The sequence below is a fragment of the Crocuta crocuta genome, unplaced genomic scaffold (assembly GCF_008692635.1).
Source record: "Crocuta crocuta isolate KB4526 unplaced genomic scaffold, BGI_CrCroc_1.0 scaffold72, whole genome shotgun sequence".
NCBI lineage: Eukaryota > Metazoa > Chordata > Mammalia > Carnivora > Hyaenidae > Crocuta > Crocuta crocuta.
The window spans coordinates 283,520-299,241 of record NW_027529427.1 but is presented as its reverse complement, the minus strand read 5'-3'; the positions used below and the strand labels follow the sequence as shown (position 1 = coordinate 299,241).

The following is a 15,722-nucleotide window of genomic DNA, read 5'->3' as shown; positions in this document are numbered from 1 at the left end:
ATACAGATGTAATATTTATCATTACTAAATAAGATAGAAAATAAGAGTGCCTGGGTGGCTCAGTAAGTTAAGTGTTTGACTCTTTATTTTGGCCAAGATCATGATCTGAGGGTTGTGAGATCCAACCCCATGTTGGGCTCTATGCCTAACATGAAGCCTCCTTGGGATTCTTGATCTCTCCCTCTACCTCTTGCTCTCTCTCCCTCTCTAAAACTAACTAACTAACTAACTAAATAAATAAACAAACAAATAAATAAAATGAGGTAGAAAATCTATCATGGAAGCTCAAAGGAAAGACAGAAATAAAAAGTAAAGAAAAGGTAAACAGTATACAGTTCTTTAACAAATAAAAAAAGTAAACAGAAGTCAATGGAAAAATAGTATAGCATTCAAATGGAATTATAGTTGTATTATATATTTATAATATTATATATGTATAATATATATTATGTATATCTATAATAATACATGTATAATTATTATATTATATGCACTAAATATCATACATGTATATATTATACACATGTAATATTATATACACATAATATGTGTATGTATATATTATATATGTATATATTATACATGTATTATATATTTCTAATATTATATGTATTATATATGTGTTATATTTGTATGATATATGTATTATACATGTATAATCATATATGCAACATATATTATATATATGTATTTATTATGTATATATAATATCACACACATATATAATATGTGTATGTATATATTATATATTATATGTGTATATGTGTGTGTATGTATTATAATACATAATATTATATGTGTATGTATATATTATATATTATATGTATATATATGCATATATATGTATGTATATATATGTGTGTATATATAGGTGTATATTATATGTTTATGTCATACACATATAATAGTTATACACATATAATAATTATACACTTATAATCTCATATATATATTATACATATATATGAAGCTTGAAACTTTAAAAAACCACTTGTATTTGAGGCTTTATATGATGATTTAATAGGTGAAAAAAATAGTATTTTGTACCAGTTGAAGAAAATTGAAGTGTCATAATTTAGGACTGAAAAAAAACTTTTGTCTTTGATAAAAGTCATCAATTCAGAGGAAAAAGGAGTTCAGATGAGGAAAAGATGATTTCTAATTCTTGTTAAATGACTTCATTTTTTATTCATTTGATATTTTGAATATTTCTATAATAGCTGCTTTAAAGTATATGTCAGATGATTCCAACATCTGTCATCTCAGCATTGGCTTCTGTTGATTGTCTTTGCCCATGTTTGTTGAAATTCGCATGGTTATTCATATAGTGAATAATTCTTGAATGCAATCCGCACACTTTGAGCAAACATTTTGTTATAAGAATTTTGACTTTGTTTACATTTTTGGAGTATATGGGTATTTTTGGTTTTAGGAGGCAATTACTCTGGCTAGTTCAAGCATTCTGTAGGCTTTAATTCCAATGTCAACTCAGTTTTTGGATCCTTTGTAGTGTATTTAGATCTTTCCTGTGTGTGCATCAACCATTGGTTATTCTGGGAAAAATTAATGAAAAATTTTCTAGTGTGGAGAGAATGTTAGAGGCAAATATGTCTGTATCACCAAGAACATCTTAAAAATTTTTAATGTTTATTTATTTCTTGAGAGAGAGATAGGGTGTGAGCCAGGAAGGGGCAGTAGAGAGAGAGGGAGACACAGAATCTGAAGCAAGCTCCAGGGTTCAAGCAGTCAGCACAGAGCCCTACATGAGACTCAAACCCATGAACCATGGGATCTTGACCTGAGCCCAAGTCATACACTTAACCAACTTATCCACCCAGGGGCCCCTAGCCAGGAACGTATAGTAGCTAAACGTGTGTATGGTGGCCAACTGATGGGCTCTAAAGAAAGTTCCAACAATAAAATGTACAAGAGCGTTTAGGGGCACCTGCGTGGCTCAGTCAGTTAAGCTTCTGACTTTGACTCAGGTCATGATCTCATGGTTCATGAGTTCAAGCCCAACATCCGGCTCTCTGCTGTCAGCACAGAGCCCACGTCAGATTCTCTGTCCCCTTCTTTCTCTGTCCCTCCGCTGCTCAGGCTGTCTCTCTCAAAAATAAATAAACATTAAAAAATATTTACAACAGGTTTCAGATAATATAGGATGTTTTGAGATACAACACAAATAGAGAAAATTGTACAAAACACTTATACAGCTTAATGAATTATTCTAAGGTGAGCATTCTTGTTAAATGCTATCTTTTTCTCGGGTGCCTGGGTGACTCAGTTGGTTGGGCAGCTGTGACTTTGGTCAGATCATGATCCCACTGTCATGAGATCTAGCCTGCATTGGGCTCCATGCTGATTGTGTAGCCTGCTTGGGATTCTCTCTCCCTCTCCCTTTGCCCCATCTCTGCTCAAACACACTCTCTCTCTCCTTCCTTTTCTCTCTCTCAATAAAGAAAATACTGTCTCTGTTAGATAAAGAAACTTGGCATCCACCTCAGAAGCCCTCTAGGCATTCTTTAGGAATAACACTAAGTTAACTTTTATGAGGATCATTTTCTCACCTTAATTTTGACTTAAATAAAAAGCCTTTAAATCCCTTTTAACCAAAAATCCCCCATGATTACTTTTCAAAATTTGCTTTTCACAGTTTTTTTTTAAGGTTTAAGATAATTTATTATGTAGAATTTCCAATAGTCTGAAGTTTGCTGATTTTAATCCTGTCATTTAATTAACATGAATCTCTCTTACATTTCTATTAAATTGGTAGCTGGGTCTGTAAGTAGTATGAGATTTGTACTTAGTTTTTGGAAGGGGTGCAAAGCTACTTCATGGCTTGTGTGTTAAGAGCAGTTCTTCTGTGAGCAAGTAAACTCCAGAGGCAAAATTGCAAATTCATAGAATGACAGGCTAATTGTCCCCTCTAGTGAGAAGGAATGAAGAGGAAGTAACATTTTGATGATTAATGGTTCTAGGAGTCTGATGGGTGTTCTGCAGTTAATGTAAACAAAACAAAACAAAACCTAAAGAAAAATGTGTTCTTCATTCTTTTTTTCCAGGTTCTCTGCTTTCAAAAAAGTATTTTACTGACATTAAAAAGATTCTAGCTGTTTCCCTCATAATCATAATCTCCATAATTTTATTATGTATGCTGTTTATTTTTATTTCTGGTAAGTAAATTGTAATCTTGTTCATCTAGAGAAGTTCACTTTCCAAAAGAAGAAGGCACTTAGTGATAATTTTCCTGTTCTTTACAGTTCCTATTTTTTTTTTTCATTTCACCAATTAAGTTAAATTCCAGTAACCTTATAAGTGGAGTCTAAGATTTTAATTGTGTAATATAGGGGTTATATTATTACAAACTTAAGAGAATGACCATAGTTTGCAAAAGGTAGAACCCAATTGCCAGTCATATTGTGCTTTAACTTATGTTATTGCTAGGCCTTTTATCATGTAGTTTTACTATATATATTTATACATATATATCAGAAAATTATGCCCTTGAGTCATAGAAAACAAAATCCATGATTCAACTCAAATGCAGGTAATAACTGTTTAAAATATATGTTTGTGTCCTTCTATATTTTTATGTCTTTTTTAATTCTCTTCACACCTAATTACATACTTCTTAATCCTTTATTAAATTCTTGGTCACCAAATTGCTGGTCAAATAATAGGTTAATCAGAGTATAGAGTTTAAAAGCACAAATTTGAGTAAAAATCCTGGATTTAGATGGCTTGGGTTTGAATTCTAGCTCTTTCATTGGTGTAGCTTTGTAAACTTGGACAGCTCTAATACCCTCTCAGTGCTTCAGTTTACTTAATGTTGTTGAAACAATTAAATATATTTGTAGATGATTGAACTTGGACAATGTCTGGAGCACAGTTAGTATACAATGAATATTGTTATTTGTTAGAAAACTCAAATTATTTTTAGTTAAAACAATATTGGAATCTGTATGTTGCTAAAAATTTCAAATTTCCTAAAATCATACAAATCCTTCATGTAATGAAATCTGATGAAAATCAGAAATGGTTGAATAATTGTCCCAAAGTCATACATTTCATATAGGGCAAAGGCAAGACTCTGATCTAATTATTTTGGATCCATTAGAATTTACTCCCTTTTAAAGCAGGTATATGTTCACACAAATTTATAAAGTGTTTCCATTTTTCAAGAATAATATATTAATTTATACTGGTCATACCCCTAAGTTCTCATGGCATTTGTTATCTGAGGGTTATAATTATTAATTTGTATGTGCATTTTTTGTGTTTGCTGTGAGCAACTTCAGGGGGGAAAAACCTTTTTTTTTCTATATCCTTAGTCCCTAGCTTAGTATCTGGAACAGAATAAGTGTTCAATAGATGATCACTGATTGCATACATTTCTAATATTTTACATTTTGAATACAATTTTAAATATCTGGGCTTCCTTTTCCAATTTTCCAACTTCTCTAATCATACTATCCATACTAGAATTTTGGATAAGGATTGTTCCTTCTAAAAGAGAGTAGTGCAGTCTAGTGATAAGGCACATACACATTTTCACCACCAAACTCTCTGGATTCAAATCCCAAATCTGCAAGCATGAACTGTGGAAATTTTAGAAAATTACTTAAACATCTATTCGTAATCTCTCCATCTGTAAAAATGGACATGATACATCAATCCACCTCATAAGCTTATGAGCATTAATAAACTAAACCAGTAGATAAAGTAGACAGAGACTTTTCTTTTTAAATCATTTTGGTTTTCTTTTTGTATGTTCTGTATAGTCACTATGTGACTGTGATACGTGAGGGACTAATTTTCAGTCCTAGGTGGACTACTACAGTTTTACTTGTTTTTAAATTTTTCATATTATTTTGACAGAAAACTAATCTGAGCCCTGTGATACAAACCACTCAACATGGTTGACATGTAAACGAACTTAATAGTGCCTTCCCTTGGACTGTGAGTTTTGCTATTATCCAGTCATACCAGAAATTTTGAAATCTGTGACTGCCCTCTAGTGTTAGTAAGAGATTATATAGACTCTTTTAGCTGAAAAAGTCTGATTTTATTAATTTATTTTTAATTTTTATTTTAAGCCCAGTATAGTTAAGAGATAGTGTTATATTAAGTTCAAGTGTACGATAGAGTGATTCAACAGTTCTAAAATTACTCAGTACTTGTCAAACTAAATACACTCTTTAAAAAACTTTTTTTAATGTTTAGACGGGGGGAGGGGCAGAGGGAGAGAGAGACACAGAAGCAGGTTCCAGGCTCTGAGCTGTCAGCACAGATCCTGATGCGGGCCTTGAACTTACAAACTGTGAGATCATGACCTGAGCCAAAGTGGGCCACTCGACTGACTGAGCCACCCAGGTGCCCTAAGCAAAATACACTCTTAATCCCCTACACCTATTTCACTCATGTCCTCACTCAGCTCCCCTCTGGTGACCATCTGTTTGTTTCTTATAGTTAAGAGTCTGTTTTGGGGGGACGCATGAGTGGCTAGGTCAGTTAAGCATCTGACTCTTGATTTTGGTTCAGGTCATGATCTCACGGTTTGTGAGATGGAGCCCTGTGTCCACAGAGCCTGCTTGGGATTCTCTCTCTCCCTGTCTGTGCCCCTCCTTGCACATACACGTGTGAACACATTCTCTTTCAAAATAAATAAATAAATAAATAAACATTGTTAAAAATCTGTTTTTTGTTCGTCTCTTTACTTTTCTTTTGTTCCTTTGGCTTTGTTTTTTAAATTCCACATAAGAGTGAAATCATATGGTATATTCTTTCTCTGCTTTTAAGTATCTGGGTGCAAAAGGCCACTAATAGACAAGAGACGTGGAATTTATCTTTAACTCTAAAGTGGAAAGGTAACAGGTAAGTAATTGCAAATTTAGTGTATTGAAAAATAATCAGGATTGGGGCGCCTGGGTGGCTTAGTCGGTTAAGCGTCCGACTTTCGCTTAGGTCATGATCTTGCACTTCGTGGGTTCGAGCCCCGCGTCGGGCTCTGTGCTGACTGCCAGCTCAGAGGCTGGAGCCTGTTTCAGAGTCTGTGACTCCCTCTCTCTCTGACCCTCCCCTGCTCACGCTGTCTCTCTCTCTCCTAGAAATAAAATAAAAAACATTAAAAAATTAAAAAAAAAGAAAAGAAAAATAATCAGGATTAAATAATTGGATGAATTGGATAATTGGATGCACCTAATAAAAAATAAACTGTTTGCTGTTATTTTATTACCATAAGTGGCATCACTACCACCGTTATCATCTTTAATGGAAATGTTATAAGGTTACAGATAAAGAGAAGGTAGAAAAAGTGATCATTAATCCATTGTGGTCATCCTCAGTTTAAAGATTTCTCAGTGTGATATTTGCTTAGGATCACCTCGGGACAGCAGCCCTGAGTAGAGTGATTACTTACCACTTTCTCTGCCTAAACTTGAACTTTGCAAAACACATACAAAGAGGGAAGACTTGTTTGAATTTGGTCAACATATGTAGCAGTCTCTTGTCTAGTCTGAAAGTTGGGGACAAAGATTTGATTTTACTTCTACAACACAAATACATGAAACAAGCAAATCAGATAGAGAGAGAGAAAGCAAAGAGAGGGACTATCAATGCGACTAACTGGCTGTATAATAGTGCAAAAATAAAGCCATGGGGATTTAAATTAACATTACTTATTTAATAAAGAAGCTGTGAGGTTAATTAGAGAAAATGGGTATAGAAATAAAGAGTTGGTTACTAGTAAATCAGTAAAGGTCACCTGGGGAGACTTTTCTTGTTTTCAATCTCACCTGCAGAGAGCATCTCTCCTGGTTATATGGGAAGTGTATCAGAAAAGCCTACCCAATGGGGTCCTGTCAGCTTCAAAATAGAGAGAGCCTCACAAAACTTCCTTAGTAGAAGGCTGCTCAGGGTAAAACTACTTTCATCATCATGGGACTCTTTACATATCTATCTGGCCATTTCATTTCTAGAAACTCTATTCACAAAAGGTATCTATACCCTGTCTCTCTTTTTATTGAGGAAGGCATCTAGAGCTCTTGAACTGTCTATTATCTAAGAGTGATAAAATGTTGCTATTGATGTACCTAGTATTTTAAGAAAGGTAGCATTGTTGAAATCCAAGTAGACAGATCTATGGTCCAGATTTTAAGACATCATTAATTCTTTCATCTCATCCACTAACTAAGGCATTAGTTTGAATCTCAGCTTTGACATTTGCTGTGTGATATACACAGTGACCTTCAGAATCGTATTCCTTGTTTGAAAAATAAGGATTATATATTTAGCAGTTCACACAGTTACTGAACAGTGTATTAGAAAGCACTTGCTAATGTATACAGGAAAATGTAAAAGTCAGCTGTTTTTATTTTTAGTAAGGGGAAGACGATCCCATGAAACACCATCAGAGTGCTTTGAACCTGCATGCCCAGAAGACTGGATTGGTTTCCAAAGAAAGTGTTTCTATTTTTCTGATGACATCAAAAATTGGACATTCAGCCAGAGGTTTTGTAAGTCACACGATGCTGATCTTGCTCAAGTTGAAACCCTCCAGGAACTGGTAAGAAAATAGTTCTGTCTACAATAAAATCATGTGCTCCACCTATACACTACATAATTCTATGGAGAATGTCTAAGGTACCAGTTTAGACACTTACCTAGACATTGATTTTTTTAACATAAGGAGAGAAAAACCAGTAGGTGTTACATTCTGCAGTGAATCACCTACAAGTTACCTTAACATTCATAGCAGGAAAGTGGCCAGAGAGCAACCCAGGGCTTTCTTTGACTACTGAGCAAGAACTGTGCAAATAGAATTAGAAAATTAGAGAGGGAAACATGATTTTAAATCTGAATTAAGTTAACATTGCTTCAAAATAAATCAGGCAGGAGTGATGTCAGAGAAGATGGCAGAGTAGGAAGCTTTGAAATCTGTACCTACACCTGAACAGCTATTGGACTGGTAGAAACTCTCTCAAGTAATGGATCTGGAACTCTGGAGTCTTGCAGCAACCAAGGGATAACTTAATGCAGAGGTTAGTAAATTTACCTTAATCTCCATGGATTTCAGCCTTCCCAATGAGCAGCTAACATTCCCCACCATCATGTCTGGGAATCATGGGGCCTCCTGGCCATGTATCTGGTAAAGCTTGCTGGAGCCAGGATGGTCAATAAGAATGTGGTGCTTCAAATACTGTGGTTATGTGGTGTTACTTTTGACTGCTGCTTTTCATTGTTGAAGGGCAGACAAAGAGGTGGACTGCCATTTTTCTTCTTCAACTCCTACCAAATGAAGTGATTTTCAAAGCACTTAAAGAAACAGTACTTGTTTTTCCCCCCTTTGGGGATCTAGGCATTTAAGAAAACCCTGGCAGGTAACTGGCTGACCATAGAAATAATAGAATAGAAATTTCAGTGACCACACACCGTAGGGAATACACATTTTGCAAAAATTGTTTGGAAAAGTCATAACCAGATGCTTTTGAATCACAATAATCAAAATTTCAACAATCTCTGAAGAAAAGAAGTATATTCCCAAAGTTAACACAATAGAGTATGAATAATGTCCAGTTCTGAACAAAGAAATTACAAAACATACAAAGGAATAGGAAGCCATAGCCTATTCACAGGAAGGAATATTTGACAGAAGCCATCCTTGAAGGAGCCCAGACATTGGAAATATTAGTCAAAGATGTTAAATCTATTGTATTAAATATGTTCAGTGAGCTAAAGGAAACCATAGACAGAAAAAGTAAAAGAAATCAGAAAAAATGGTATATAAATAAAACGAGACTGTCAACAAAGAGGTAGAAATTATTAAAAGGAACCAAGTAGAAATTCTAGACCTGAAAAGTACAATAATTGAAAAGAAAAACTCCCTAGAGGAGTCAAAAGCATATTTGAGCAAGAAGAAGAAAGGGCCAGCAGGGGCGCCTGGGTGGCTTAGTCGGTTAAGCGTCCGACTTTTGCTTAGGTCATGATCTCGCGGTTCATGGGTTCGAGCCCCGCGTCAGGCTCTGTGCTGACTGCCAGCTCAGAGCCTGGAGCCTGTTTCAGTCTGTGACTCCCTCTCTCTCTCACCCTCCCCTGCTCACGCTGTCTCTCTTTCTCTCTCTCCTAGAAATAAATAAAAAAAACATTTAAAAATTTTTTTAAAAAAAAGAAAGGGTCAGCAAACTTGAAGATAAGAAAACTTAAAGAATCTTGTCTAAGAATAGAAAGAAAATTTAAAAATAATGACAAAGAAAGAGATCTCAAAGGAACTATAGTACGTCATCAAGCAAACCAACATATGCATGGTGAGACTCTTAGAAGGAAAAGAAAATAAGTAGAAAAAATATGTAAAGAAATAATGGCCAAAAACTTCCCAAAGTTGAGGAAAGATATGAATATACATGTCTAAGAATGTCAACAAACTCCAAGAAGGATACATCCAAAGAAAACTACATTAAGACAAATGAGAGTCAAAGCCTAAAGAGAAGTTGAAAGCAGAAAGGGACGAGGCATGTACCTAGGATCCTCAATAAGGTTACTAGTTGACTTATCCTGAGATACCATAGAATCTAGAAAGCAGTGGAATGGCACATTTTAAATCCTAAAAAAAAAAGCCCTGCCAGTCTAGAATTCTGTATCTGTCAAAACTATCTTTCATAATGGGAAAAAAATTAAGATACTTCTAGAAGAACAGCAGCTAAGTGAGTTTCTTATCAGTAGACCCATCCTATAAGCAATGATAAAGGCTGAAATTAAAGCACATTAGAAAGTAACTCAGAGCCAAAAGAATAAAGAACTACTCATAAAAGTAACCACACAGATAAATACAAAAGCCAGAATTACTATACTTTTCATTTAGTTTGTAACTTCTCTCCTTTCATATATGATTTAGCAGGTGAAGTCATAATTCAATAATTATAAATCTATGTTAATGAGCATATAGCATATACATATATAGTCTATGACAATATTATAAAGAGAGGGTTGGAGATGTATAGGGGCAAAATGTTTATATGCCATTGAAACCAAGTTCACATTATAAACTAGGTTGTTAGATGTTTAAAGTGTTAATTGCAATCCCCAAGGTAACCACTAATAAAATTACTAAAATATATACAGAAAAAGAAAAAGGGAATAAAAACAGTACTTACAAAAACTCAACTGAAAAAATTTGCAATAATAGAGGATTTGAGAATAAAAACCACATAAGACATATAAAAATAAACAGATATATGGTAGAAATAAGTCTTTCATTGGGAATCACATTAAATGCAAATGGATGAAACTATCTGATTAAAAAGCAGAGACTGGCAGTAGGCTAAAAACAAAGCAAGATCCATCTCTATGCTCTCTATCAGAGACTCACCATAGGTATAAGGACACAAAGAAGTTTAAAGTAAAAGGATGGAAAAAGATATGACATGAAAACTGTAAACAAAATAAAGCTGTGTGACTATATTCTTGTTGGACAAAATAGACAAAAGCAGAAAGTTTACAAGAGACAAAGAAGGAATATTACATCTTGATAAAAATTTTGTTACAGTAAGAAGAGATAACCTCTATGAACATATAGTACTCACAGCCCCCAAATGTATGAAGGAACAATTGATAGAATTGAAATGAGAAATAGATAGTTTTATAATAATATCTGAAGACTTAATGATTCCACTTTCAATAATGGATAGAACTGGGGCACCTGGGTGGCTCAGTTGGTCGAGTGTCAGACTTCAGCTCAGGTCATGATCTCACGGTTTGTGGGTTTGAGCCCTGTGTCGGGCTCTGTGCTGACAGCTCAGAGCCTAGAGTCTGCTTCAGATTCTGGGTCTCCCTCTCTCTCTGCCCTTTGTCCACTCACACTCTGTCTCTCTCCCTGTCTCAAAAATAAATAAACATTAAAAATTTTTAAATAATGGATAGAACAACCAGAAAAGGAACAGTGAAGAAGTACAAGTCTTGAGCAGCACTGCAAACTGGTTAGACCTAAAAAACCTGCAGAGAACGCCTCCCAAGAACAGCAGAGTACATATTCTTCTTAAGTGTGTGTGGAACATTTTTCTGGATAGTTCATATGATAGGTCACAAAACAATAAGTTTGAAAAGATTGAAGTCATGCCAAGTTCCTTCTGTAAACACAATAGAATGAAACTAGAAATCAACAGCTGAAGGAAAATTGGAAAATTCAGAAATATGTAGAAATTAACCAACCCACTGTTCAATATTCAGTGAGTAGAAAAGGAATCACAGGGGACATTAGAAAATACCTTGAAACAAATGAAATGAAAACATGCAAAACATAAGTTTTTGGTAACATACCAAAACTTATGGTATGCAGTAGAAGCAATACAAAGTGGGAATTTACAACTGTAAATGCATACCTTAAAGAAAAAAAAAGAAATATCTAAAGTCCGTAACCCCACTGCATACCTCAAGGAACTAAAAAAGAAAGAGAAAAAATAAATGTCATCTCCAAAGAGTAAGAATTTCCCTGAGAAGTCATCAAATCCATAATCATAAAGGAATATTATACATTTTGTTGTATTGAAATTAATACTTATAATCATAAAAAGACACTCTAAGTGTTGACAAGGATGTGTAGCATGGAAAACTACAATGATGGTATGAATATAATTTGCTACAATGCATCCTAAAAGAGTTAGATGTCATTTGGTAAAATTGACAATAACCATTACTGTGGCCTAATCATTCATTCCAGGACAGGTGTCACGAGTCATGACAGCATTCATAATAACTTCAAACTTGAAATAATACTAGTGGAAACCAATAATAGAATAGATAAACAAATGATGGAGTGGTAATACAAGGTGGCACTAGCCTGAATTAAAAGCAAACAAGTTATCAGCAATTTCTCTGTTTTAATACTCATTTGCCTGTGCTACTATAGCATATCTATTCTCTATGTATTATTAAACAATACAAAATTAAAAAGAAGAAACTTATAAAAACAGTTAAGAATATAGCATAGAAACAACATTCTTCTGGGAGAGGCCAGACAATGTCCAGTTAATGCATATCCTCTTTGTTTCCTGAAAGGATTTCCTAATGCGATATAAAGGCCTCTTCGACCACTGGATCGGGCTCAGCAGAGAACAAGGCCAGCCATGGAAATGGGTAAATGGCACTGAATTCACCAGCTGGTAAGTCCTGAATAATATGATAGCAATATTTGTACCATAGTGTACCCATACCTAGTGTTTAAAGGACCAAATATATTGGAAAGAGCACTGGACCAGACATTGGTAAGTTTGACAACTGGATCTTACCTATTCGCTTTTTGATCTTGGACAGACACAAAGTTTTAGGAATTAGAGCTTATATTTATACACTGTTGTATCTGCAGTGCCTAGCACACTGTGGATGCTTGATAAACATTTAGGATGAACTTTACTTCTTCCTTTATAAAACTGAAACCATAATGTTTACTTCATCTAATTCTCTAGTGTTTAAAGGAGTAAACAGTGTTAACTAAGTTGTTGAAAATTGTTTATCACTATAGACGTGAAAAATATACTTAGTAAGGGCTGGCATGTCTTAACAAAAGGCAAATCATGTCACACTGAGCAATTTCAAAGAGTAAAGGGGGAAAACTTCTAGTCTAAATGCTGACCCAGATGTCTGAGTCAGGCCGCTTAAATGCTGAGTAGACTACAGAAGATCAGGGCCTAGAAAGAAGAAGAACAAAAAAATTACTTGTGAAATAGCAGCATTTCTTCCTTCTCCTCTTTCCCAAAGTGAAGAAGGTGGGAATAGCCTGGGCCCTGCGTTTTCATTGATTAAGTCATGAATCCTAGTTTTATTTGTTAGGGACTCTTGGGAAACTCTGTTAGTTTCATTTGTTTGCTTGTTGCCCCCAACCCACTCCCCCCACCGGCTATAAAAAGTGACGATATATATCTCACAGGATAATTTTTAATACTAAAGAGAGACTATGGATAATGCCTCTTATATTTAGAGGCTGAATTAATGTTAGTCTCCTAATTTTCTCATCTTTATTCCCTCTGCTTTATTTTTTAAAAAAATTTATAGTTTATTTATTTTTGAGACAGAGAGAGACCGAGCATGAGTCCAGGAGGGTCAGAGAGAGAGAGAGAGAGACAGGATCCGAAACAGGCTCCAGGCTCTGAGCTTTCAGCACAGAGCCTGATGTGGGGCTGAACCCACAAACCATGAGATCTGACCTGAGCTGAAGATCTGACCTGGCTTAACCGACTGAGCCACCCAGGCGCCCCTATTCCCTCTGCTTTTAAAGAACGATCCAGTGGCCCACTGATTGGTTCTCCTTCTTGCATTGCAGTTTTCCAATCAGGGGAGGAGGAGAGTGTGCCTATTTGAATGACAAAGGTGCCAGCAGTGCAAGGCATTATACGGAAAGGAAGTGGATTTGTTCCAAATCGGACAGATATGCCAATGTGCGGTCGCAAACTGCAGCATAGTTCTTCCTTTGATATTTTCTTGTTCCCTCTCTCTGTGCCCCTCCCTTGCTTGCACTCCCCTTCAAAAATAAATAAATAATATTTTTATAAATGCAAAAGATTTCTGTACACAGATTTTGTATCCTTCAAATTTATTGAATTCATGTATCAATTCTAATAGTTTTGTTGATGAACTTCTTCTACATAGGGCATTACGTTGTCTACAAATATTACATTTGCCTTCTTTCTTATTGGTTTGGATGCCTCTTATTTCTTTTTGTTGTCTGATTATACCATATCTTTTTTATCCATTCGCCTATCAATGGACAGTTGAACTTATTCTATAGCTTGGTTATTGCAAAACTGCAATAAATTAGGAGTGCATATTAACATTTTGGTAAAATTTCAAGTATAAGTAATGTTCACACTTGTATTTTACTGAAATAGAATGAAAAGATTGCACAATGAAGTATTTCATAAAATTATTTCTAGTGTAATTCTCTGAATAAATTCCTTGAGAGGCAGTAAGCTGCAACTGTTACAGTTATCTCTTGTTCCTCAGGGTGAGGTTCCAATTATGTAAAAGAGAATTGGTATTCTGTTTTCATTATTGGTCTTTTGAAACTAGCATTTTACACAATATGTGTAAAACACTTTAAGAACTGCTCATTGAGGGGCTCCAGGATGGCTCAGTGGGTTGAATGTCTGACTTCTGTTCAGGCCATAATCTTATGGTTTGTGGGTTCAAGCCCTGCGTCGGGCTGTGTGCTGACAACTCAGAGCCTAGAGCCTGCTTCAGATTCTGTGTCTCCCTCTCTCTCTGTCCCTCCCCTGGTTGTGCTTCATCTCTCTCTCTCTCTCTCTCTCACTCTTTCAAAAATAAATAAAACATAAAAAAATTTTAAATGTTAAATCATTATGTTGTCCACTTGAAACTAAAATAATATTATATGTGAACTATACTTAAACAAAATAAATAAAATAAACATCTGTAAGTGTATTTGTTATGTATATACTTTTTAAATAAAGAAACCAATCAGAACTTCTGGGGAAGATGGTAGATAGGATGATCCTAAGTTCACCTTGTCCCCCAGATATACCTAGGTAACACCCACAGCAGTGTAAATGACCCAGAAAATGACCCAAAGACTGGAAGAACAAGATCTCCACAGTTAATCTTAGAGACGAGGCCATATCAGATAACAGCAGAAAATGTGGAGATGCAGTCAAGAGCCAGACTGACACTCCCTCAAATAAGAACCAAACTGACCCATGAGACTGTGAACACTACAGGCACAGAGAAGGGAGAGGAAGAGACTCCACACCAGGCACCCAAGGCCTGGATGACCTGCATTGGGAAGACGAATCCCATAATAATTGGCGTTGAAAACTAGAAGGGCTTAACTCTGTGAGTTTTTACAATCAGTGGGCCTTAACCCTTGGAACCTCAAAAATCAGGGAAAGCCTCAGGGTTATTAGGAAACTGAGTCCACACCCTTAAAAAATCAGCGCAACAAACAACCTCACCAAGATACCCCATAGAAGCAGCAGTTTGGGAGTCACCTGGGTATTCAGGAAGGAGATTTATTTACTGGTCTCAGAGCAAGCACAAGAAGGGCAGGAATCTTCGGGAAATTTCTCCAAGACCAAAGGATCTGGTTAGTACCATTTCTTTCCCCCAGCCCCTCAGCCTAATACACAGATGCCTGCAGGCACCAGCATGAACACTTCATCTAGCTTTGCTAACAGTGCTCCCTGCCCCTGCATTCTCCTGTAGACTGCCCAATCAAATCCGCCCTTCTCTGTAGGAGTTGCCCCAAAGCAACTCCAGGTCTCTGCCCACAAGCAGACCAGCAACATAGCTTTTTAACACTGTGAAGCACACCCTTGGGTCTCCTACATCTCCACTCCACTTGGCAGGAGTCCATCCAAAGCCGAGCAACAAGTGTGGTATTGTGTAAGCAGCCCCAGCAGTAGCCAGGACCACGTAAAAGTGATTCTTGCCTTGGGTAAAGGGGAAGAGAACCATACACACTAGGTCATCTGCAGCCCCTGCAGTGGGCGGGGGACAGACATCTGATCTGACTGCTGGTCCTGACCACCAGCAAAAGCCTTACAAGGGACAGCACAAAGAGGGAGCCCAGCAGGTTGGGGTCACTGCAACCCCAACAGACACACTAGGGGCAGACATCTGGTCTGACGACAGGCTCCTCCACCCACCAATGAAAGCTTCTCAGGGGACAACGCTGGATAAGCACCCTGCAGTCGGGTATGACCACAGTTCTTGCTAGTGAT

At 36.1% G+C, this 15,722-nt stretch overlaps 1 protein-coding gene across 2 annotated transcripts in view; it reads left to right on the top strand.

Moving 5' to 3' along the window:
- The window catches only part of CLEC2D (C-type lectin domain family 2 member D), a 15,213-nt gene extending 796 nt beyond the window's left edge, over positions 1 to 14,417 (top strand). Inside the window, exons 2-5 of one of the 2 annotated variants that reach the window (XM_077759034.1) lie at positions 3,063 to 3,173; positions 7,380 to 7,564; positions 12,049 to 12,152; positions 13,310 to 14,417. In XM_077759034.1, the coding sequence (XP_077615160.1) occupies positions 3,063 to 3,173; positions 7,380 to 7,564; positions 12,049 to 12,152; positions 13,310 to 13,448 (539 nt within the window). In that variant the 3' untranslated portion in view covers positions 13,449 to 14,417. The remainder of the gene's footprint in view (positions 1 to 3,062; positions 3,174 to 7,379; positions 7,565 to 12,048; positions 12,153 to 13,309) is intronic. The other variant, XM_077759035.1, reaches the window with a different exon arrangement.
- Positions 14,418 to 15,722: the final 1,305 nt, after the last annotated feature.